The 26549-nt window shown below is 38.8% G+C and overlaps 1 protein-coding gene and 1 pseudogene across 1 annotated transcript in view; both read left to right on the forward strand.

Annotated features, from left to right (window-relative positions):
- Positions 1 to 26549, forward strand: part of LGR5 (leucine rich repeat containing G protein-coupled receptor 5) — a 140173-nt gene that overhangs the window by 63569 nt on the left and 50055 nt on the right. Inside the window, exons 3-4 of the mRNA XM_090273622.1 lie at positions 9802 to 9873; positions 18530 to 18601. Coding sequence (XP_090129748.1) covers positions 9802 to 9873; positions 18530 to 18601 — 144 coding nt within the window. The remainder of the gene's footprint in view (positions 1 to 9801; positions 9874 to 18529; positions 18602 to 26549) is intronic.
- LOC150012168 (10 kDa heat shock protein, mitochondrial pseudogene) lies at positions 5431 to 5743 on the forward strand (annotated as a pseudogene).

Raw genomic sequence — 26549 nt, forward strand, 5'->3', positions numbered from 1 at the left:
TCATTCAACATGTATTTTTTGAGTCACTGGGAACACAAGGGTGAATAGGACTTGCGATGGTTCATTTATTCATTCATTCAAGGAATGCCCACCCTGGGGGGGTTTACAGTCTAGTGGGGGAGATAGATAATAAGCAAAGAAACATGCACATATGGTGTTTGATTGTGACAATAGTGATGAAGAACACAAACATGGCTAGGTAGAGAATAATTGGCAAGGATGACAGGAGAGAAAGTCTCTCTAAGAAGGTGACATCTAAACTGAGATGAGGAGGATGAGGAGTTGGTGGTCCTAAGAGCTGGGGTAGAGTGGTTCTGTCAGGGAAGAAATGTGAGCAGAGTCCCTGAAATTGGAAAGAAAGTGACATGTTTGTGGATCTGAAAGAAGATCAGTGGCTTGAGCAGAGTGAGAGGGAAGGGCAGTGACATGGGATGGGGTTGGAGAAGAGGCCCTGATCAAGCAAAATGATTCAGATAATGTATAGAATTAAACTAAGTTGTGTACAACTTATTGAAAAAATAGGATTTGTGATTTTTAAAAACCTCTCTGATTTCTGTATGCAAAATGTATTGGGGAATTATTGTGGAAGCAAAGAGACACATTAGGAGGCTGTAGATCAGTTAAGAGATAACTGCAGTTGTCTGGGCAGGAAACCCCAAATTTGAACTATTTCTGCTATATAGATGACCCCCAAACCAATATTTCTAGTTTAGATCTCTTCTCTTTCACTGCTAAGACGGACAAGTGATTCTCAAAGAATGGTCACCACCTGTTAGCTTGTTACAAATGCAAATTCTATGCCCTGCCCCAACCTAATGAATCAGAATCTCAGGATTGGGCCCAGGAAACGCTCTCAAAAAGATCTTCAGGTGATGTTGATGCATGATAAAGTTTTAGGACCACTATTTTAGAACAGTGATTCTCAAATTCTAACCAGCTCTGAGAACTACCTGGAGTGCTTGTGAAACCACACCTTACTGGGCCCCACCAGAGTTTTTAAGCAGCTTGGGGTGGGAGGGGAGGCTGTCAAGAATTTGCATTTATAGCAAATGCTCATGGGATGCCTGTACTGCTGGTCTAGGGAACACACTTGGAGAATCATCAGCTACCTAAGTGACACCTCTACCTACTCCACAATACTTTAAAACTTAACAGCAAGGGACCAAATTCATTGGCGCCTCCCCCTCAAAAGCTTTCCGCCCTGCCTTTCCTGTTTGTCATCAGCATTCTGATTACCCAGTGATTACTGTGTCTGTCTTCTTGGTCTTCCTCCTGCTATATCAGCCAATTCCCAAGTCCTCAAGCTCATCATTGTCTTTCCATTACTCTATTTTTATCACCATCTAGTTAAGGTCCTCATTGTCTCTTCCGGATAACTGTTAAAATCCATTAACTAATCACCTCTCCCAATTCTTGCAACAATTGAGTAAATCATTATCTCTGGGGATGGAAACCATAAACGTCTCTAGGTTAATTTATCAACATTAGACTGTGAGAACTACATATTTCCAAGTTTCCCACCTTGAATATGTGTTAGAATCACCTGGAGCATTTTAAGAATTACTAATTACCAGGGCTTATTCCCAGAGATTCTGATTTAATGGGTCTCAGTGGGAACCCAGACATCATTCTTTAAAGTCTATGGAGTGGTGGGGCTGAGACCCACTGGGATATATGGAAGCATCACAGTAGAGGAAGACAGTCAGGGACTCGTCAATTGATTGAAATGCAGAATGTCAGCACGGAAAAGGAGCTCTGAAGGTGAGAGATGACTCTGAGTAAGGTTTTGTGTTCAGGTGCCAGGAGACTGATGAGGCAGTCAATAGAAATAGGATTTTCAAGGGAACAACTGGTATTTTGAAGGCAAGAGGTTCCAGGAGGACAACCAACTGCAAATTTCAATAACACAGTGAGAATGGGGGTCTGGAGCATGATGAGCCTGTTCTAGAGATAATGATGGAATCGTTAAGAAAGAGGGGATTGTGGATGGTGCTGCGGTAGATGAGGACCTCAAGAGAGGGTATAACTCTATGTTTCCCAGTGTGTTTCTCTTCCCCTATTAAAATCACCTGGACTGCTTATTTAAAATGCAGTTTCCTGATTCTTTCCTCCAAGAGAGTGATTCACTAAATTGGAGTTGAGGCCAGAAGTTCTGACTTTTGTATGGCTCCTAAGGCAATGGCAATACACACTAAAGTTTGAGCACCACTAGACAAAGAAAAAAGGTGTGAGCACAGAGACTTGAGGGTCATCTATATATGGAGGGTGAGAATTTAAGAGGGCTAGCAATTAGAAAACCTCGATCTAGTCAAGATGGCAGCATAGGCAGGCATGGCTCACCTCTTCACACAACCACATCAAAATTACAACTAAAATATAGAACAGCCATTAGCCAGAACTGTCAGAAATTGAGTTGAATGGACATCAAACAACTAGGGAATTAAAGAAACCATATCCATTGAGATGGGTAGGGAGCTGCAGATGCGGAATGGGCTGGTCTCTCACCCACGTGTGGTAGATAAAAATTCCAGAGGGATATCTCAGGAGCTAGGAGTCCCAGCTCTATTCCAGACCCAGCCCAGGATTCCAGTGCCAGGAAGATAAGTTCCCACAACTTCTGGGTGCAAAAACAAGTGGGGATTGAATCAATAGAAGAGACAGCTGAAGCCTCAAGCAGTCCATCTTAAAGAACTCACACAAGGACTCACCTACTCAGACTCACTCCCTCTGAGCTCCAGCAGCTTGAAAGGCATCAGTGGTATACAGACAGAAACTGAAGTGTCTGGTATCAAGATGAGCAGAGGCCATTGTCTCTTTTCTAAACCCTCAGCCCACAGAGCTGGAAAGCTGATGCCATATCTGAGACTCCATCAGCCTAGCTAACTTAACGCTGTTTGACCTGTCTTGGAGATCCCCAGAGATTCTGCCCCACCCAATTTACGGGCCCACCCAAGCTGCTTTTTCATATGAATGGCTTGTCTTGGCTCATGCTTCACAACTTCCAAAACCCTATCAAACAAGCAACAGCTGGCCTCAGTGGGCTCCAGGCACTAACAGCAGTCAGCTTAGATTCATAGCTTGGCTTCTCCTTGAAATCTCCAGCCCAGCACAAGTAGCAACCTTCTCAGATTGCTATATAGCTCAGGCAGGATGCCCCAGGCAAAACACAGGTCCTCAATCTGCACCACCCAGGATACCCCAGGGCCAGTAGACCCAGTGGACAGCTACAGACCACTTTGAAGTACCACCACCTTGCCCATACACAGCTGATCCTCCGTGGAGGGCACAGGTTGGTGATCAGTGGTCACAGCCAGTGCTTGCAGCTGACTGGCCTGGTTAAATCCCTCCCATTGACCTGCCAACAACAACCAATGCTCAACTACAAGAGGAGGGTGTACTCAGCCCACACGAAGGGAAGGGCGCACCTCAAGTACCCAGCTTGGGTAATAGGGGAGGCTGTGCCGCTGGACCCTACAGGACACCTACTACATTAGGCCATGCTACCACAACACAGAGTCAAACCAGCACTATCCACTACACAGAAACAAACACAGGGAAGTTGCAAAATTGAGGAGGCAAAGAAGTATGGCCCAGATGAAAGAACAGAACAAAACCCCAGAAAAAGAACTAAATGAAATGGAGATAGCCAACCTATCAGATGCAGAGTTCAAAACACTGGTGGTCAGGATGCTCACAGAAATGATTGAGTACGGCCACAAAATAAAGAAGTGAGGGTTATACAAAGTGAAATAAAGAAAATACACAGGGAACCAATAGTGATGGGAAGGAAGCTGGGATTCAAATCAGTGATTTGGAACAAAAGGGAGAAATAAACATTCATACAAAACAGAAAGAAGAAACAAGAATTGAAAAAAATGAGGAGAGGAGTAGGAACCTCTGGGACAACTTTAAATGTACCAACTTCTAAATCATAGGGGTGCCAGAACGAGAAGAAGAGGAGCAAGAAATTGAAAATTTATTTGAAAAGTAATAAAAGAAAACTTCCCTGATTTGGTGAAGGAAATAGACATACGAGTCCAGGAAGCACAGAGAGACCTAAACAAGACAGACCCATAGAGAACCACACCAAGACACATCGTAATTAAAATGCCGAAAACGTCACTGGTTCAATGTCTGGGTTGCGGGTTCCATCCCAGGTTGGGTGTTTATGGGAGGCAACTAATTGATATTTCTCTCCCTGCCTTTCTTCCTCCCCTCCCCTCCTTCTAAACATAAAAATAAATAAAATCTTTAAAAAGAAAAAAAAAAGAAAAGAATCATGGATAGTAAATGATTCAGTCATTTGTGTCCTTGTGTTATTCCTGTTTTAGACCAATGTAAGCTCCAAACCAACCTACTTTTAACCAAAGTTATGCTTAAAAACCCAAATTTTAGAAACAAAATGCTATATTGAACTAAATTCTTATGTGTAAACTTTTCTTCGTAAGCATGAGCAAATAACTTGACCTCTCTTAGGCTTACTTTCCCATCTATAAGAAAGGAATAATCATATCACTTGTTTAATATGGTTACAATAATTAAATATTACAGTGTATATAAAGTATTTAACATTGTACATGGGACTTATGACTTGTTTAATAAAAGGTAGGTCCTATTTGTAGGCTAAAAGCATTGTGCATGCCATATTGAAAGTGCTCAAAGAAACTGATGAATTTAAATTTGATAAGTAAGGAAGAAGGAGTATTCTTCATCTGTTTTCTGATCTGGTCATTTAACAATCTGGGAGCCATCCTGGAATAGCTACACCAGACCTGAAGCAACTGTAGCTCTATGGCCAACTGTCTTTGGAAACAAGAGCAAATGATCAATCAATAAATACTGATTCGGCTTCTTGCTCTGGGCAGGAAGTTAAGATTCTTGATATTAGAAGGCTATAATTGAATTGGGTAGACTACATACAAAAGACTATAAAATTAACTTTTATAGATAGCATTGTATGCAATACATCCTACAGGAAAGTTGACTGTGGACTAAGGTAATTAAAGAAGACTTAAAAAGGAAGTTGAGGGTCCAGGGGGAAAAAAAAAAAAAGGAAGCTGAAAATTGAACTTAGTCTGTGGTTAAAAATACTATTGGGCCATATGCCCACGAAAGGGGCCCCCTATTGTCCTCAACAGTTCTTTTATTTAGTCCAGTGGTCTTAGCCCTTGAATCTTGATATCTGACATTTTTTAACCTATCTAATGACAACAAAACAGACAACTCAAGAATACACTTTTAAAAAAGAAAGATTTTTTTCCACCTCTTGGTCGTAGTGTCAGTGGCCCGCGCAGAACCTTCAGGACCAGTCCCGGCAGGCAGCCCTCTCTCCCAGGGCGGGGCAGGTGGTGGGGCGAGCGTGCTTGCGCCCTGGGCAGCCTTTTCCAAGTTCACGTGTCCAGTCTTTCCTTGCTACCTCAGTGCAAGAGCATGGTAAGACAGGCGTTTAGAAAGTTTCTTTCCTTCTTTGACCAAGTATTAGTTGAAAAGGATGTTGCGGAAACTGTAATCAAAGGAGGCATTATGCTTCCAGAAAAATCTCCAGGAAAAGTATTGCAAGCAACTGCAATAGCTATTGGCTTGGGCTCCAAAGGAAAGAGTGGAGAGATTCAACCAGTTAAGAATAGAAGTTGAAAATAAAGTTCTTCCAGAATATGGAGGCATCCAAGTAGTTCTAGATGGCAAGGATTATTCTTACTTAGACTAACTAGATGGTGTCATTCTTGGAAAGTATGTAGACTGAAATATGTCAATATGAAATGGCATCCCCGTGAAGCTGCCCATTCCAGTGAAGTTCAGAAATCTTTCATGTAAATAATTTCCATGTCTCTTTTATAGTAAACTAATGATATTTTTTTAAAAGATTTTTGGCTGGATTTCCCCAGTTAAATATGCTTAACTCATTGGGGCTGGGGAGGGAAGATACCACAGTTTTGAAAATTGCAACTTTTTTAGGCAAATTAGGAAAGCCACTTGTTCTTCAATGGGAAGAAAAACAGTTGGTAGAGTGTCGTAATCTTTGTATCCAAGGTTGCTGAGTTCATTACAAAAATGAACTTCAGAGGGTTAAACTTTAGTATCGAGCCTTTCTAACTAGCATGGGAATCTTATCAAAGAAACCCTACCACACATGGGCGTGGTTGATTACAACAATGGTGCATTACTTACAGTAGAGGCAAGATGAGTAGATTACAGCTGACTTTGTGTTTCATCCTTCCTGTGCCTAACTCTTTGATGACCCAGACACTTGGCTTCTGTATGGATAAACCCAAAGCCAAACCTGTGAATGTGGTGCCGCCGCCCCCCCCCCCCCCCGCCCTCCAAAAAGCAAGAGCACTTAATCAATTAAATAGAATCATGAATAGTCTATCTTAATTGACTATTTGGTTGGTTTTTTTTTAATTATTATTATTGTTTTTTGAAAGTCCCTAATTACAATATTACTATGGGATATTTTTTATGGTTTTGGCTAACTTTATTTTAGGAGAACCTTCTTTTCAAATAGGAATATTTTGACACCAGAAGAGAATAAGAAACAGTAGAAATTTTATGTTTAGGTGGTAGTTTACAGTTATTAGGGGAATTATAACACAGAAGAGTGAAAGAAAATTCAGAAATAGTAATGGAGTCACTGAAATTAATATTGGAAAATCACAGAGAAGGAAAATAGTACCAGAAAGCTGGAAATAAGCAAGGGTCATCCTGATGTTAGCCCTCACCAAATTTCTAGAACATATTAATTTAGCATATCTAGAATTTGCATCCTCTCTGTCTCATGTGCTTTGTAAAAGTTAGAAAATAAAGCAGTAATTTCTAGGAGCCAGCATGAATTTGCTAGGTAATCTGAAATGTCTTCTTTTACATCATAAGGATATTATATTTAAGTTCATTCTGCTGATTATTTAAGTATCACTGTTGTTACATAGTTTCCATGCTCTACAAGAAAAGAGTAGATTACATTTAAATGCAATTGGAAAACAAGAGTATTTTTTGTTTTACATAAAACCTTTCTGAGCTTTGGTATCTTTATCAACAAAGAGTGGATAATAATAATCTCTGATCATAAAGTATGGCAAAGTGCTTTTAAAATGTTAGTGACATGCAATAAAGAAATATTACAATGAACAAGGAGGAAAAAGCAGGGTGGATGAGAGAAAAGAATAAGGGTAAGCAGGAAATACATATGTAACATAAAAACAGTTTTAGGTCAGAAAAAAAGGCCTCTTTTTTTTTTTTAATAAGTGAAGTGAGATTCAAGAAAGTAAAATTACTTGTGTTAAGTTTCATAGCAACTTCATGGTGAGAAGAAAGAAAACCAAAAAGGGGAAAGAAAAAAAAAACACAGCTAAGAGAAGTCAAGAGAGTTCTTTTAAGAACTGACACAGGAGAGCTGGTAGAATTGACCTGGCCCTCTCGCTTAGCTCTGAAAATGTTCTTCTGCTTTTGGACCTTGGCCAAGGCTACCCATGTTGGACCAATGTTCCTTGCACAGTAATTTTTCCAAGGATGCCAATCAGAAAGCAGAGTCAAACACTCCCTTTTGCTATAAGTGCTCACCCCATTTCACCCACACATACCTTTCTCTCTCCGGGCCAATGTTCAAGAGGAGGAATCCGGGCCCACATCTGATTCCTTTGCTCTTGTCCCCTCACTTTACAAAATGAAGCTACAAAAAATAAATAAATAAATAACACCTTAGATTACTTTAGAGATCCAAATTACTGTAGAGATTCAAAAGACATATATTCTCAAAAGTATTTGTTAGTTGTTACAGCACTAAAGCATCTAATTATTTGATTTATTTGGAAAGGAATGTATCTAATAATTTTTTTTCTTTGTAACGGCAGTTATGTTAGTAAAACCAGTAATGGTGGCACAATATGGCTCCTATAGATGGAGCAGGATCTTTTTTACATGATATAAAAAGTTTTTCTTATAAAGTTGTATCTTATTGTAGAAATGAAAATGATGAAAGAGATATCCCCATAAAATAATTTTAGAAACAGAGAGAAGAAGAAAATTAAAAAAACCTCTCAGCCAAATAGTGTGTAGGTCTCTAGGGTCAGAACACATTTGCCCAGAGATTTTTTAGTTCAAATTGTCACAAGAAAGATTTGTGGGCAGTCCTCACTATTTGTGTACTCATTTGAAAGTCTTTTCTTCCTATAGTTTAAAAATTATTAAAACCATCCAACATGGCAAAGAAATAAGAAGGGAGGAGGCAATCATTTCCTTAAATTGTTGTTTTTGTCCATAAGATAGATCTTCCATCAACCTAGCAAATAGCCAATAGTACATCATAAATTCCTTTGCTTTAAGACAAACTCCCCTGATAATACAGGTCAGCAGTTTCCCGAATTAGTTGTGAACACAGACACAGAGGCTCTCAAAGTCCTTGCCCAGAAAAGAAAAACAATTTGTGTGATGTGAGTTATGTTTCAGGAAATGTAACAGAAAGGTATTTACCCTAACAGTAATTTAAACTAATGAAGTAAATAAATAAATAAAATTTACTCCCTCCTTTTCATTTCCAAAGTCAATGTCTCAGAACCCATCAAGCTCCTTGATACTGTAACAACAATAAGAATGAAGTCCCCAATTCAAGGTGATATTCTAGAATTCAAAAATACACTGTTGAAGTCAAGGCTGTCCACAGGATAGTTCGAGACATTTTGGCTGTCCCTAAACAGTTGCTAGTCACGTCAGTCCGATCAGTTAAGCCAGCTGTGATCATCAAACAAGTCTGAGTCTTTCTTAATTCAATAAGCAGCTCTTTTATGTCACAGTCATACACAATTCATTACTTTAGTATTGTGTATAGAACTTGGGATAACTAATTGAATGCATGTGAGTTATAAGTAATGTAACCATAAGTATAAAATGTTAGTCTTTTTTGGCAGCCTACATTTCCCCTTGAGCCCAGTGGTTTGTGGGGTTGGAATTTTCCTTCTTCTGCACCAAATCCCCTACTCCTTGCCGCCTCCGCCATGGCTGCACTGCACCAGCATCTCGCGTTTTAAGTCTAGTTGTTAATGTGCTTCCACTCTTGCCTCTATTCTCCCCTCTACAAAAGCTCCCATCTTAGTAAACTGTGTGATTGTCTAACCCCTATGCTGAGCACCCGAAACTAACACAGAATATTGACTGTAAACTGTAATTGAACTTTTTCTTTTTTTAATAAAGAAGAAAAAAGGCCCCATCAGAAGGACCCCTTTAAAACACAGATCTGCTCGCATCACTCCCCTTCTCCAAGTCTTCTTCCAGCCCCCAAGCCCCGCGTGGACGGGGCACCTCCCCAACTCCACCTCCTGTCGTTCTCCGCCTCGGTCACTCCACTCCAGCCACGCTGGCCTCCTCGCAGTTTCTGGACCCCACCAGGCACACCCCCACCTCCGGGCTTTTGAGATGCTGTTCCCTTCCCATAGATGCCTGCTTGGCTCAAGCCTCAGCAGAGGTTTTACCCACCATCTTCTCTGTAATAATAGCCCTTCGCCCTGCCACCACCGCCCGTTGCTCCCTATCCCCTTGCCTCGCTTTTGTATAAAAAACTGTGTGTAAACTAGTAAATGATTTCTGTAAAAGAGGTAATTTATTATGTATCTTCTTAGGCACTTTTTTTGCCAGCTTTTTGATTAGAAATTTACAGAAATTTTTCACAAGCTATAACAAAACAAGGTTTTTTAGAGTTGTGTTTGGCATTTGTGGTTTGAACATAATTGTATTGTGTTTTTTTAACGACTAAATGAATTCCACATGAAGAGAACTATGCTCACTTTCTCTCCTCTCCCTTAAAACCCACAGACGTCTTGCTGGAAATGCTTTGACATACATTCCCGAGGGAGCATTTGCTGGTCTTTACAGTCTAAAAGTTCTGTAAGTAAACTGGGTGTTATTTGTTATATTTCTGACGTTAGTGGCGAGTGGATGCTAATTAACTTGTAAAGGCTGAGCTCCTCTAATAAGTTATTTGGAGACATGGGATAATTCATCTGAATTCAAGTCTACCTTCATTGGTACCCTAAGAGCAATATTATACCTTACTGGATTTGTGTGAAAAAAAATCATCTCTTCTTTTCTTACTTTAATATCTAAAATTGATTACTGTAAATAACCAACTCATCAACTGAAACTTTTAAAATAATATTTCCATTGTGTGTGTGTGTGTGTGTGTTATGGAGTTGGGGAGAGTTTTCTGAATCATTTTGATCACCAAGTGACTAAATCACCATGTTAACACAATGAGATCATATCTTCAAGCCATTTGCAAAGTTTGTTTCCTTTAGAATAAGGGTTAGCTAAAAAAAATATCAAGTTTATGTTACAACTGTGAAAAATGTGAAAAAGCCTAGTGATTGTAGATACACTGAGTAATTGTTTGAGAAACGTTAATTCGTTGAGACCTATAAACATGGATTTTCTTATTATTTAATGTCCAACTTCCCAATCTGTTTATCAGAAAACCCATAATTATTGATAACCTCTTTCATCTAGTACCCACTGCTTAATTTTCTTTCTGTTTATTCTGTGTAAGAAAAAAAGAGGCATCTAGGTAGAGAAAGTAAGTAACACCAGTTGAAAGTCATAACAGGAAAATTTTATTTCAGAGAAAATATCCCAATTTTAATTCTTCTCTTTGAGATAAAAGTTATAAACTCTAAAAATGCATTTGATATATTTTGCTTAATGGAAATTACATTTTATTTGCCTCAGGCATACACAGACTAAGTTTAATATTTGTTCAATGTTAAATTTGTTAAAGGTCAAATTCAACATCAGAACCATTTTTGGTCTGCTTAGGTCCTCTCAGCCTTGAATTATTTTTGCTATTAGGCAGAAATATTTTTAAATTTGTCATATTTCCATATCCTAATGTTAATTCATCATGTGGTAGAATTCTGAGTTCTAGCAACATGAATACAGCAAAATACTTGGAACCATTCAAAATGCATCACATAAATCAAGTTTGGATAAGACAGATAAGGTGATATGTCTCCTGTGTCAAACTATGTACTGCTAAGAATTTGGATACTTTAAATTAATTATACTGGAACTGATTATTTTAATTCACTTAACAAAATGTAAATCAGACGTACTGAGCTAGACTGTATGTGTGTCTGTGTGTCTGTGTCTGCATGTAAAATGTATCTCCAGTCATCATAATTATATGTGAATTGTGAATATATAATGTGAAAATATATAAATTATATAATATGAATCGTAGGCAGCCGTCCATCTCGAGAGACGATGGTGTAGCTTCTTAAGAGTCTATCTGCACCGCCGAGAATGACTGTGCAGTCCAACTCAGGAGTGACACGGTATCTGTCTCCTCCCGTGTTGAATCGACATCTTGTGATGACGCTGGAGTGTCCTCTCCAGTGAAGCTGAAGCTACAGAGCCTGGGCAGGGTGATATGGAGGGTCTGCTGTTGCCCATGCAGCAGACTCCCCCTCTCTTCGCAGCTGAAGGGTCCAAGGGAAAGACGGAGTCAATACAGCTTGGCTTCAGGTGCGCCGCAGGAGTTGCCGGTGTTGACTACAACGTCAAACCGCCTTAGGGACTCCGGCTCCGGATTTTCTGTCGGGGTTTACTCCCTTAGCCTTTCCCCTGAAGAGGTATGCCGCAAGGCAGCGGAGGTTTTTTGGAGTCAGAGTTTTCCTTCTCTGATGTGCCCTGACTGGAAGATCGAACCAGCGACACTTAGCTCGCAGGCCGACGCTCAATCCACTGAGCCAAACCAGCCAGGGACATAATAATATGAATATCTATTAATTAAATACACACTAGGTATGATAATTATATATAATTATTTTATATTTTTGAATTCTCACATTTGAATTGCTCAGTTTAAAATGATTTTTTGATAACATTTTAATGTTCTAATGATATATTTCTAATTTTATCATACTACACTAACCGTCCAAGAAATTGGAGGTATTGTCTGTGGTGGTCACTTGTCTACCCCCAGTTCCTAGAACAGTGCCTGAATCATAGTACACTAAAAAATACTTGTTGAATAGATGATCCAGACTGATGATACAAAGATAACAAGGGGTTTCTAGACTTGTCAGCTTTTCTTCATTTTGTATGATGTAGACTTATTGCTACATGTTTATTAATGGATTATCTGTGGCATTCTAAACAAAAATGTGAGCTTCTACTTATCGGCAGGTTTTGTGTGCCCAGAATACTTCTGTGCACACTTTGCTGCTTCCTGTGGTGTATTTTGCCTGAACACTTAAGAGAGCTTTGAATTAATCTGAATTAAAAAGGAAAATCATAGGTTAACTCTCAAGCTTGTCATTTTTATGTATTCTAAACCTTTTCCACCAGAAAAGAAAAACTGAAATGTAGCATTTAGTTAGACACTCTCATTTAGCCTCTCCTAACGAACCAATGTCTCCTGTCTTCCATACAGTCAGGGCTTCAGCAAACACTGGTGAGTGTGATACATAAAGTGTCATTGAACAAATTACTGCTGGAAATACACGATCACTAAGTGTGGTCCATGCCCTCAAGAGCTTGTAATTTAGTGGCAGATCATGGGATCAAGGTAGTGGGACCAAGGCAGACAAACACATCCCCTCTGATTCTTCTAGAAAGTGTGTCTAGAATTGTGTGTAAAGCACACAATTGTGTGTGAAGCTACAGAGGTTGGGAAGAATTTAGTCCAGTTTGATGGTTAAGATTCTGCTTCCTAGGAGGGATGTTTTCCCAAAGAGATGATCTAGGACCTGAATCTTGAAGCACAACTAGGAATTAGCCAGACAAAGAAGGTGGCTCACTGAGGAGACAATATTGACAGAGACACAGTGGCAAGAAGTACCTGGAGTTAAGAGGCAACTCCAAGCAGGTTGGTGCTTAAGCATTTAGGAGAAGGTGGAGAGCATCTAGAAAAGAGCCCAGAGAATTAGAAAGAGTTCTGGTCACAGGGATCCCATATATCCAGTCAAAAAAAAAAAAAGAGCATGGGCATTATTAGGCACAGTGAGGAGTGAAGAAAAAGTTGTAAGTGACGGAATGGCATGTTCAGACTTTTCAGTTTAGCTAAATCACTGTCAAGGTGAGGAGGATTCAAGAGGTATAAGACCCCTGCCAAGAATCATGTGCACTCTTCCCTTTACTTTGCTGACTTAAAGATAAATATCTAAGGAGCAAATTCAGTTGTCAAACATTTTGAAAGTTTTTCAGTGTTAGAGCTATGGTTCTCAACGATGGTGGTGGTTCTTGCAGTAGAGTTTTGGAAATTTGTGAGCGCATCTTTGGTTTTCCATTTGACAAACATTTGGTAAACTGTCCTGTGATGTACAGCACAGCCCAGCATATAGAATTCTGTCTCCCACATCGTACTTGACTTCTGACTGTCCTTCCACACCAAATGTAAATCAGTAGTACTTTCATACCCAATAATACTGAAAGGTTTTCCAAGGAGTTCTGCATAAGATTACTAATTTGTATGGAAAAAAATGAATGGAATAAATATATGCTCTCAAAATGATTGAATAATTAATTCAGCTTTTGCATCCTGTCTATTCTAGGTATTATATGATTTCTAACCACATATTTAGTTGAAAATGCTGTAAGTGCAGTAGAAAAATACCCCAAACACCACAAAAACAATTAGACATATATAACTATGGAGATGTTAAACCTCTTCTTAAAAATAAGTATCATTAAATAAGCAGGGAAACATGAAACACAGAGCTCTCACTGAATTTTATTAACAAAGGCTACTTTATAAATGTTCTGTATTATGGCCTTTAAATGTTTTTGGAGCAAAATCTATATTCTGACAATTGTATAATGATTTACTTATTTGGGGGTGGCCTGTTAGTTTTTTTAAAAAATATTACTCTTCCACTATCCAACTTCTGTGAGGGCAGCATTGTCACTATTTCTTTTTCCATTTTAGCCTCAATATCCCATTGCCTCTGGTGAGCTACATTCTCCAGGGCCTCTTGAAGGACCAGAGATCAATGCTCTCTTCAGCATATGATGGAATTTTGAGATAGGATAGATGTTTTATGTGATACTTCAACCCTGTCTTGTCCTGAAAAATAGAGAATTATTTTGACACTACTCTTATCTATAGAAAACACTTATTTGTGAGAAGATACATGTTCATTTGTAAGAAAGTCATATTTCCTCATTTCTCTACTACAACATCTATAATTTGTCTTGGCATTTTATATTTATTTTAATAAGGGTTTTTTTTCCTTTTTCTTATAATATATGTGTTGTCTACAATACATCTTAACTCTAGTTCTTACCCTGGTATCCATCTAGACCTCTATTCTCATTGCCCTGTTTTTTTACAGAGTAGCTTCTGGTTATGTTATTTCTCTCACACCCAACCCTTATTCATTAAAAGTAGAGGCAAACATTTGACTCATGCAGAAAAATGCTCCTAAGGTAGTCACATCTAAGCACAATGTATAAAGTGATAAATATATCAATTATAAATTACTCATTTCTTCTTTATAATATAGTTGGAGCAGTATACTATGTTGAATTTTTTCTTTGAATTGATGTATATAGATTATATTTTTATGAATTTTATCTGGTATAATAGATGAGGCATTACAAAATATTTATTATTAAAGGGAAAATTGGGTCTAAAAGGGTTGAGAACTACAGTGCTAAAAGTAAAATGCTGAACAAGACAGGCCTGTCCTTACCCTCATGGAAACTCAAATGTTTAATAAAGTCCAAAAGTCATGGGGAGAAAGAAATAACTGATTATATTGTAACATAGTGAGAAAAATAATATAAAATTAATATTTGTCTGGGACCCTGACCAGTATAAGGAGGGTAAGGAGAGCATATGGCAAAAGAAGGGAAAGATAATAGTAATACAACCCATTGAGATGGACAAGGCAGATAGCAACAGCTGTCCTTGGCTAGATGTATTTTAATATGAGCTCTAGAAGGTCACTAATGTTTAAGTTTATTATCCCTGTAAATATTGACCTTCCTAAGACATAAGTGACTGGCTCTGTATTCCAAAATACCCAGCCCAGTGGGATTCTGAACCATGCTATCTTCAACAAAGGTTCATGTTTTATGTAGGCCATTTGGTCAAGGAATGGCTCGTTTCCTACCACCCTCTGCCAGAGCCAAAGCCTCATAGAGGTGAGGGGTAAAAATAACTGTAGAAAGGTCACAATTGGCCAAAATTTTCTCATTCGCATATAGACCCAGAATAGAACCTTGATAGTTACTTGATACTTAAACAGGACAATCAGGCAGAGGGAATACAAGAATCAAGCCGTCAGTCGTCACAAAGCTCCCGTTCAGCATGTTATCTCATCTCTTTCTGCTTCATTCACTGCCCTTATTCTTACTTAGTCCTGTTGGCAAAAAAGATAACAAAAAAATTGTACTGTTAGAGTTGCAAGGGGATGTTGTATAGAGTAGTGAATATTTCAAAGCTCCTCGGGGAAATAAATAAGAAACTATAAAGTCATCCTTTGTCTCTAGAGAAAATGTTTCATTTTGTTTTCCTTCCCATATGTGAATGAAAAAAAATGAACTTATAAGTGGCTAAACCCATATTCAGATGATGTACATTCTGCTTATATTCAATGTATTGAATAAAAGAGTATTTGCAAAAGGCATCAGCAGACATGTCAGGAATGCTTTCTGTTTTAATTGCACTCCATGGTGCTATAAACTTTTTAATTGTTTTGTCTCCCACTGGAATATCTTAAACAAAAATACAATTTTCTAATTAACTCACTAGAGACTTATAAGGATGTAATGGCGATAACTTGCTCTTGTTTTGTCATTTGAAAGTCATTAAACAAAAGTTCTTTAGGGAAAGATCAGGACTTAAATTGTTCTGTTTTAAAATTACATTTCTCGTGTTTTACTGGTAGAAGTAGTTGAAAAATTAAATTGTTGGGAGATAAGTCAAGAGTAGCTTTAAAACTTATCATTAATAAAACTTAAGTTCCATTTTCTGGGGCCAGGTATATAAAGCTACTGAGAAATTCTGAAACTATTCAATGAAGAAAAACCATCTAAATATCTACTATCCTCTACTCCAGTTTTACAATATTTAGGAAGACCACATATTAATATTTTCACTGTTTGGTTAGCAAAGCATAGAACAATTCAATAAACACTTTTTACCACTAATATACTACCTACAAAGTTTAAACATTGATTAAGTTCATCATCTGTATCTTACCATCACTTAAATTCATCACTCAATAATAAATGATATAGAAAACATTTCTATGAAGTTAAAATTGTATAATATATTAAACTGTTCAGAAAAGTGTAAAATAACAAAAATGTAAACTTGTGATGTTCAGGTAAATTATGCGACACATAATAGAATTTAAGCTACAATTTTTCTAACTTCCCAACTGGTCAGTGAAATGTAAGGTCCCCTTAAAACCTGACTTTGTAAGGAATTAATATATTTTGAGACTCTTTATTTATGAAGTGATAGTTGAATTCAAGTTTAATATAATGAAGTTATTTGAGTAAAACTACTGGAATGCAAGTGACACAATTACATTCCTTAGAAAACAGAGTCTCAGACATGATGAGAAAAGCATAAATTGTATGACCTCCAAATATTTTTCACATCTTATTTGTAAATTAGCTCAAATTTGCATATATGAAAGTGTAATAAACACCTTCACATTTTAATCCTCAAACGCCTTATTAATCAGATATTATTTCATTACCGTTAAATAGATAAAAGATCAAGGTCAGGAAGCTTAAATGATTTGCTTCCCAGGACTTATTTTTGGGACTTATCTCCAAGCTCAACGCATCCTCAAGTTCATGTGAAAATATTCCATGAGAAGTACTTAGCATAGCATACGGTGGTTCTCCGTGTGTGCTGCCTTGCCCAGCAGCACCGGCATCACCTGGGAGTTCGTCAGAAATGCAGAATCTCTGGCTCCTACCCAGACCTACTGAACAGAAAACTTGGGGGTGGGGCCAAGCAAATCATGGCTTAAACCTTTCAGTGGACTCTGAGGTACCCTATCGTTTGAGAACCACTGGCATAGATTTTGTTGTTGCTATTATTGTTGCTGTTGATTTTATTTTCTCGATTAAAATCTTACATTCAGTACAATTCCACTCTATCATGAGTTTTGAGAAGGGGTTCATCAACTCACACACAAAGGGCCAAACTATTGAATGCTTACTACATGGCAGGTAGTGTTCTATTTACTTTCACTCATTGGATGTTCACAGCAAGCCCAGAGCGGAGCTGCTGAGGGTGTAATTGCTGGTCACTGAGACGTGGAGAGATCGGGTGATTTGCCTCAGGCCACACTGCCAGTGGCAGCAAAAAGTTATTCAAGTTCAAGAACCCATGCCTTACCTTAATCATTCCAAGTACCATACAACTGAGAATTTGTACATTCAGCAACTATTCCTCAAGAGTTAGAGATACAGTACATGGAGCTGAAGCCCAGCTAGTCATCTACTGAAAAGAAACTTTGATTGTAGAGATGAGGGAGCCAGGCAAATTGTTTCTGAAATCCAAACGTAAGTTTGTGACCTAATAGGCAGAAAATTTTCTTTAAAATGTCTACCTTCCTAAAATAGTCTTTTACCTCTGGCTTACTTGGACCATGAAATACTCAGGGGGGTGAGGGTGGCTGCAACATTACTGTGTTATTTTTCGAATAAGGTAGCAAAATATAAAGAATCTAATGAGAATTTTTTCCATGCTACTTCCCCACTAACAATGATATATTTTTATTGCACTGCTGCCAGGTGTTTCTATTCTGTAGTCCTCATGTTCTGAAAAGAACTGTTGAACTTAGGTGAACAAAAGTGGAAATGCTTCACAAAAAGAATATAATTTATATCAAATGACCATGAACAAAAAGGGAGAAGATCTTTAGTAGCCTCCTACTGTTATCCTTATTTCCATTTTGTCTAATCTATATAGTCACGAGAGTGATTCTTTAGAAACATAAATAAGATCACATTATTTCCCACTTAAACCCTTTAACAAGAGTTTCTCATTACACTTAAAATAAAGCTTTATATGGACTGCAAGCCTTCCATGAGATGGCCTCAGGTCCTGTCGCCCAATCTGTTACTCTCACTCATTCCCCTCCAGTTATACTTAGTCATTTGCTGCTCCTTTTAACAAGTCAGGCAAGCTCCAACCTCAGGACGTTTGCACTTGCTCTTCCCACTTTCTCAGTAGCTCCTACCAGATATTCTGGTCTCTACTCAAATATCAGCTCCTAAGAGAGACCTTCCATGACCACAATTAAGATAAAATTCTCACTCTTTGTTACTACCTATCCCAAATCCATGCTTTGTTTTTTATTCATAGTACTTATCACTTTTTTGATGTTATATACTCATTCATTAATTTAATTATCTGTCACTCCACACAGGAATTTAAGCTCTCCAAGGGCCAAGGGTTTCTCTGATGCTCTGCTCTTTCCCTGACACTTAGAACAGTGTCTGACTGCTATGGCCAGCTGTTGAGAATTATTGTTAACTTTCTTTAATATTTCTCTTTATTTGTTTTAATATTCAGCATGCTGCAGAATAATCATCTAAGGCAGGTACCCACGGAAGCTCTACAGAATTTGCGAAGTCTTCAGTCCCTGTAAGTATAGTCGAAATTGCAAAATGTTCTCAGGATCAATTTGGGAAGGAGCATTGAAATGTCCAAGTGACCATGTTAGTAAATTCCTTGATTGAGAGCCCTACCTAAGTTGTGAAAGGGAGTTTCCATTAGAGCCGTAGTTCTTTGTATCTTCATTAAACAGCACATGTGGGAGGGACTAGTGTTGATGTTCGGGGTTTCAGGGCAGAGACTTAATCATAACACCTCTAGTCTAAAGCCTCTCATATACGCTGGTATCTCAGGACAAAAGATGCACTTCCAGGATCTTGTTCTACATTCCCCTGTAATTTGAAGTTCCTGGATTCAAATCAGGAATTATTACTTTCTCCTTTTATCTAGAAAAAAGAGTGTCACAATCTAGACATCTTTTCATCTTCAATTTATTCTGTTTTTAGATAATTTGAGCTGCCTTGTAGTGAAATTTGCTGAGTCAAATAAAGGCTTAATATTTTAAGTTCTGTAAGTTCTCAAATCAATAAGCTAAGATCTAAAAGTGTATCATCTTAAAGCCTTACTGCACAGGTCTGCAAGCCAAGCGCTTCCCATTACCACACACAGACATACAAACAATCCCAGAGGTACACACACACCCCTCAGCTTCACACATCATACAAAGATGCACAGACCCACACCACACAGCCACAGACACACAGACACACCCAGCGGTGATATTGGTGTTCTCTACTCTGAACCCACAACTTTTTTATCACGAGTTTCTTCCCTCCACTGATTAAAAAACCCCTGAAGAAATAAAAATTAGTTATTGGATGTTTCAGAGCTTGGATTGTAAGAAATTATTTACAGTGGTTATTTGGCAAGACTATGCCACGAGTATTTGGTCAGTAAACCTTTATCTCATCAGCATGTGTAAGTGTTTACAATATATTGCATGATTTCCAGTACATGCGTGTGTAATACGTGCTTTCCTCTTACAAGGGAGGGCCTCATCTGTCAAACAAAATACTGGCTTCTGGTCTAGAATGATGGGGGAGATAAGTGCATAAGAAAGCAAATAAACATTGCAGTCTGTAGTTGAAAATCACTGTAAAAAAGCCTACCAGTTAATAATTACACAGAGTTTGCTTAATGCCTTTTATGGAGGTAGCCGGAGAGGAGGAGGAACGTGAGATTTGGAGATGATACTTTCTTCCTTTGATCTTTTTTTTTTTCCTTCACATGAAAGCAAATCTGTGCCTGAGACCATTTGAAGCTTTTCACTCCAGTCAAACAAAGTGATTTCCTAGGTTTTCACCATTCTATAGATAAACAATCCCACAAGGGCCCCTTTGTGGCATGGGACAGGTCTGTTGCATTTTCAGGAGCTCCTTAATGACGTAACAGTATCACTCCTCCTTTGTTGACGAGACTTTTCCTGGAGGAAAGAAGCAGTCAGAGAAGCAATGCTCTCCAGTTGGGTTGTCTGTGTAAGGGCACTGGGTCTAGTGGCTGCATAGAAAGTGAGATAATAGCGGTGGCCAATAGGAACTTTAAACAGCTGTGAGGCAGGCAGGAGATAGAAGGATAAGAGTTTGTAACCAAAAGCCACTATCAGCTGAAAGAAGAGCACAACCAGAACACACACAGAAGTGAACTCTGTGAGAAAAAGAAAACCATGACTCTTTTGTTCACTCGAACTGGGTGGGGCCTCTCTGATAAAGGTGTTCAGATTTAGTTTCTTAACGTCTAGATATTTGCTGTTCACCAGGTGTCTCTTGCATTTGGTTTCTGGTTCACAAAAACAATTACCTTTGAAACTTTATAAGTATGTGTTCCCTGTAAAAAACCCAAGGGTTAACTTTCTAGTATGATGCTTATCGCAGCCAAATGAGGCATCTAGAGAGACACTCGGCCCCCGGTGCCGGCTGGATTGTATCAGCTGGTTATGTCTTGTTTGCCTGGGGTCCCTTCACCCCACGCGCAAACAGACCCGTGCGAGGTGCTGAATGTTGGCGGTGTGAGCTGCCATTTGCCACTTTTCCTCACTTATATTTTTGTGTGTGTGCTACTTTGATACAAGAATGAAGATTTGACAAAAAAAAAAATAATAATAATAATAGACTTAACCACCAACCACACAGACACCAAATGGTATCAGTCAAAGGACTCCCCTAACCAGTTTGTAGGTCTGGACAATAATGAGTCTCTTTTAAATGGCACTATTGTCTCAGATGCAAGCTGTTTAATAGTATTTCTCCTGCTTTTAAGCCTTAGTTTTGAGTCTAATGGCCATTCCAAACATGCATTCCTTATCCTTTTCCCATGCCATACTGAAGCCTTCATGCTACTTGCGTGTCAATAGGAGTACCCAACAAAGACGGTGAGACCCATCTCATCCTCCGCACCTGGGAGACCTCCATTCGGTTCCCCAGCTCTTCCTGGACTGCTGCAGCCCTTACTCCTTCACCCTTCATCTTCGCCTCTCTCTTGAATTCACTCTATTTTTATTGGTGTTATTCTTTTCCTTGTAATATACACGCACTCTTTAAGCAACACTGCACCTTGCACAGGGGAGTGAGTGCCTCACCCCTTCGCACCTGCCTGGTTTTGTAGCTTCTAATGGGTGAATCATCTGGAGGGTCCTGAAGCCTAGGCAGCACCTCAGAACAATGAAATCTGAATATTAGTGTTTTCTAACTGGTTTAATTATATAGTTAAGAGCTTCTTAAATGGAGATCAGAAAAACTAACATCCTGAAACATTCTTTCTTTCAGATGATATCTAGATAGTCTCCTGAACTCTTTTTAAACATAAAATAATAACAAAATCCATACTTTGCATTCCAGTATGAACTAATAACATACTTAGAATATGAAATAAGTTAAGGTTACTTTGTTTGTATGTAATTGAAACCGTTCATATCTGCCCTGTAATTCTACTGGCAACCTGGGGCAGGTGAAGTCAGGAGGCCACATGCTGCATTGCCCTGTTATGCAGATGTGGTGCAGCAGCACCAGCACCTCCTAAGATGTGCAGAACCTCCGGCCTCTTCTCTGTCATAATTAGAAACTTTATTTTAACAAAATTGTTACGTGATTTGTATAGCCAATGCATTTGAGAAATCAACATTTTTACTGTTCTGTGATACTAACAAAGTGCCTACAAGCCAAAATGATTGAGAACTACTGAAATAGATCATTGGTATACTTTGCTCCACTCATACAAACTTGGCTTCATTGAGTAAAGTTTAAGAAACTTGATATATTGAAATTGGTAACACTGCTGTGAGGAGGAAACAGATCGTACTCATGTTTCAAGAGATGTAATTTTCCATTTATTCCACATAAGCAAAAGATATTTTTGCTTCATAATGAAAACAGATAAGTACATTTGTGTTCTTTTAACTCTCTCCTGATGCTTACAAATTGCTCAGCTAAAGAAGAAGAGGTCAAGCCTGTGTGCTAGAGCCTAGTAGCCCAGAGCCGGCCCCTATACAATATGCACATTTGGCTTCTGACATGGACATGACTGCCCAGACACCAATTGGATTTTGTAATGTAATCAAACATAACTTAATTTCCTTTCTGTTTTTTTGGAAGGGAATAGGAAATGTAATCAGAATTCACAGTGAGTTGTGTTTCACCAAGAAACTTTTGGCATTATAGACATTTCAGGACTAGGATCAGATTACAGTGATTTGATGGGAACTCAAAACTTAACCCTCCCTTACCCTCACACCTTGTATTAATAGTTAAGAAGTCAATCTATTTTAAAAAATTTGTTTTATTTGCTGATAGTCATTAATGATGTTCAAGCATGTCATTAGTGAAGTTCAAGATGATCAAAGAAAATGACGTATCCAGTTCACCAGAGTATATTTAATACATGTTGGTTTGTATTCGAACTCCACACTACCAAAGCTAATTGTGGAGTATGCATAATCACAGAAATAATAGTTTGGTAAATAGAAAATGAAAGAATAAGACATATCTTTAGTACTGTCTCTATTCTCCAATTAGCTAATATGCACCTTCAGAGTATCAGACTATATTTTAAAATCTATGAAGAATGCATAATTCCTGCCTGGAACATGATCTGCCCATGGATCTTATCATGATACCAGTTTCAGGGCTACAGACCCTACCTTTGGACCCTGTGAAGTGTCAGTAACTTCATCCAGACTCTTTATAGTAGAGCATTGCTGATAATAGTCCAAAAAGAAAGTAAGCAGGAGGAATGGGTGAGGAGGAAGCGGTGGAACTCACAGTGCTGAACGGAAAGTAAAGCAAGCCTAGAACCAGCAGCAGTTTTCTCCTGTTCATATCCAGAAGTCTGTTGGGTTTCCAGCCCAGAATAAAGAATGGGAAGGAAGTAACAGAAGACAAAGAGGTGTGAGCAGACAAAAAGAAAACAAGGTGAGGTTGCCAAGAGGATAAGATTAAAGGATCAAAGGGGTTTAGAAACAAAAAAGGGAAAGGTTTTAAGATTAGTGACATTATTTCTTCCACTAAAATACCCTCCGGAAAAAGAAATTACAAACCTACTTAATAAAAATACACCATAGTTTTGGTTTGTTTTATTTTATCACAAAAGTGCCAGCACATTTTGTGGGATGGAGGTGGACTTAGAAAGGGGTCGAGGTCTTTGTCTATTACACTAAGTTCACTTCAAGGAGCCAAGTACAAACCAGCTCCCAATGAACTGTTACAAGAAGTTTTGCCTTGTCCCCTGACATCATTTAAACATTAGAAGAAAATTATTTTCAGAGACAAAGCCCTTTCTGCACAATGTTTCCAAGAAAAGAGCTCCAATTAGAGTGTCGTCCTCTGAATCATATATGAAAATAATATGAATGCTTCATGTAAGACCTCATGCATGAAAGCTGCCTACATCAAGTTATCTGCCAGTGCTATGATAAATCACATACATGACAGTCATAGCAGATAGACAAAGACCTAAAAGAGAACATGAATGTTGTGGAATGAGAAGTAAAATAAGCTTTTTTTAGCCTCATGAGGTGAAATGAAGGTTAACTTTGGAAAGCAGATTAAACTCTTTGGAGAAGCTAAGGGGTGGCAGCCATGTATGGGAAGGTAAATTGTGACTGGGGAAGGATTCTCCTCTTTTCAGGATAGAAGGGGTCTGTGATGAATTGTGAAAAGGCACAGCAGGAAGCCATAGAGTATGGGGACACTGCAAGGACAAAATCAGAATGTGGAACTGATGAAACCCCATGATTTGAAAGTAACAGTCATCGAGCACTTTTGTCTGCATCATCCCACTTCACCCTCGCAGCGACCTTAGTGACAAGAAAGCAAAAAGCTCAGAGGGGTTAATTAACCTTCTCAAGAGCTTATGGCTTGTAATGGAGTCAGTTTAATGAATGTGGAATAAGTATTCTAGTTTTTCTGGCTCCAGGATCTGCCCGGCTTCCCACCTGCCTCAGGGAACCCTTTGCAGAGAACTGGCACACAGCAGAGTGCAGAAATGCCAGGGAAAGGAGGGAGCTTCACAGAAACACAAGCTCCTCAGACATGTGCTTGTGAAGGTTTACAAGAAGAAAGAAAAGTTGTCATGCTGCTGGGCACAAACAAATGTATTGAAGGAGAAAAGGCAACAACATTTTTTATAATGTGGCCCCACCGTTTCTTTTTCATGTTTCCTTATGCTTTTGGTCATCCGATCCCTCATTACCTGTGAGGTTGAACTTGATTCCACTTTGCTGATGAAGAAACTATAGGTGAGAAATGGTATCTTATCTCTCTTGCAAAGGTAAAAGTTGATTAGACAAAGACAAGAGGGACACACATTCCAGACAGAGGGAACTACACATGTAAAATCTTGTACTGGGGGCAGGGGGTTGGAGGTGACGGGGGCGGGGAAAGTTGGTACATCAAGAAACATAAGGAAGGTCAGTGTGGCTGAAGGAGGAAGAGTGAGGTGGAAAGAGGTGAGAAAAAGAGCCTAGTGAGGCAGGTGGGGTCCACTTGCTTTGAAATAGATTAAGGACATGTCAAGACGGTTAGTCTTTATTGTAAAAGCAATGGGAATCCATGGGAGGATTTTCAGCAGGATAGGGCACGGTCAGATCTGGATTACTGAAATTGTCTGGGAGAGAAAGGAAAACTTGGTCAGGGCCAGGGCAGTGAAGATGTAGAAAGGGAGACAGATTCAAGAAATATGTAGATCAAATTAATAGTATTTGGTGATGAATTAGCTATGAAGAATGAAGGAAGAAGAGGTATCAAGGATGACTCCCGAGTGTCTGGTTTATGTAACCGTATGATTAATGAAGCCCATTGCTGAGACAAACATGGGTGGAGGACTCCATTTGGGGAGGGTGGGGGTGGAAGATTATGAGTTTGGTTTTAAACACATGTGTTTGAAAAGGACAGCTAAGTAGAGATTACACACAGCTTGAAATCCAGATCTGCATCTCAAAAAAAAGTGAAATTTAGGTTAAATCCTGCTACCGTGCATTTCCCTTCATCTAACACTTTATTGTAATGGTTTGATTATCTGACTGCCCTGTTGAAAACATGCTCCAGAAAGGTTGAGACCATGTCTGCCTGGTTTACTGCTAGATCTCCAGCACCAGGTATAACACCTCACCAAAGAAAGCAGTCAAGAAATACTTGCTGAATTGAAGCCTTAATCTTTAAGCAATGTTCTAAACCACTGCTCAGGGTCAGCTAATCTACCCTAGTTTGACTGAAGCCTGTATTCACTGATATCTGGGTTTCAAACTCTTGTCTGTCTCTCTATCTTGACTTTTCCTACTTGCCTGCCCTTCCTGAGCTGAGAGCTGGACCCTAGTGGTTTCTTCATGGAGTTTGGGATTGATCTATCTATAAATATTAACTTTCCCATTGTCTAAGCTGAGGACTCTGTACTTCAAAAGTATGGTTCAGGGAAGAACCAGAATATTAAGTCTTAGAGGGTTGATGCAATTTGCATAGGAGGTAGGTGATGCTCATGAACACAAGGCCCAGAAATACTCTGGGAAGGACCTAACTGGGACAGAGAACTAAGAGAGAACTTTGATTAGGTAAGGTGAATAGAGAGAAATGAAATCAGAATGGGAAGATTGGGTGAAAAGAATGGTAATGTGGAAGAACTAAGGACTCCTAACAGGGGAGTGACCTAAATTGGGGAGATTAATCTAGCAGCAACCTACAGGATTAATTGAGGCGATAAGAGATCAAAGGCAAAAGGACCAACTCAGAGGCTGTTGCTGTAATACAGGTGTGAAAAGATAAGAGACTGAACTAGACAATGGAAATGGAGTCTCAAAGATGAAGGTAAATGGAGAGAATTTGATGAATGATTGGCTGGAAGGCAATAGAAGATTCAAAAATGACTGCCAGGTTTCAAACCCTGGTGGTACCTGGGAGACTAATGGTAGTATTTGTTTTCCATGGAGAAAAGTGAAACTGAAGAAGTTAATGCTCAGGTAACATCAGCTATAGATTCTCTCTATTATAAAATCCACAGCAGTAGTGGTGACCTCTGAGAAACTGAGAAACTTAATGTAAATTGACTTCAAAATATATTTCTCACTGAAGTCTTGCACTCCCAGTGATGCCAGAGAGGCAGAGGTTCAGCTCAGTTGGACTTCATCTGGCTGCTGGTCCAGCCCGATGACTACTCTCAAAATTACTACACTTCATTGAACCTGCTGACTTTATCTCTCCCCAAGCTGGAGAAATGGGAAAAAATATTTTTTACCTTCTCAGAGATAAGTCTAGAGCAATACTTTTTCATCTTGGTTTATATTAAGTTTACCGACAAATAAGATGAAGGACACTAGAAAAACAAAAGCAGAGATTCCCATATAAGTAACCGTGATGTTTATATATATTCATATGTTTAATATCTTTCTAGGATATGGCTGGGAAATTTCATTAAAATTTCACATTGTGGCCACTCCATACATATTATTTTAAAAAGCAATACTAACAACAAAAATGATTTATTATAATGAAGAGTT

Source organism: Furipterus horrens, unplaced genomic scaffold (genome assembly GCF_987537825.1).
Source record: "Furipterus horrens unplaced genomic scaffold, mFurHor1.1.pri manual_scaffold_4, whole genome shotgun sequence".
Taxonomy (NCBI): domain Eukaryota; kingdom Metazoa; phylum Chordata; class Mammalia; order Chiroptera; family Furipteridae; genus Furipterus; species Furipterus horrens.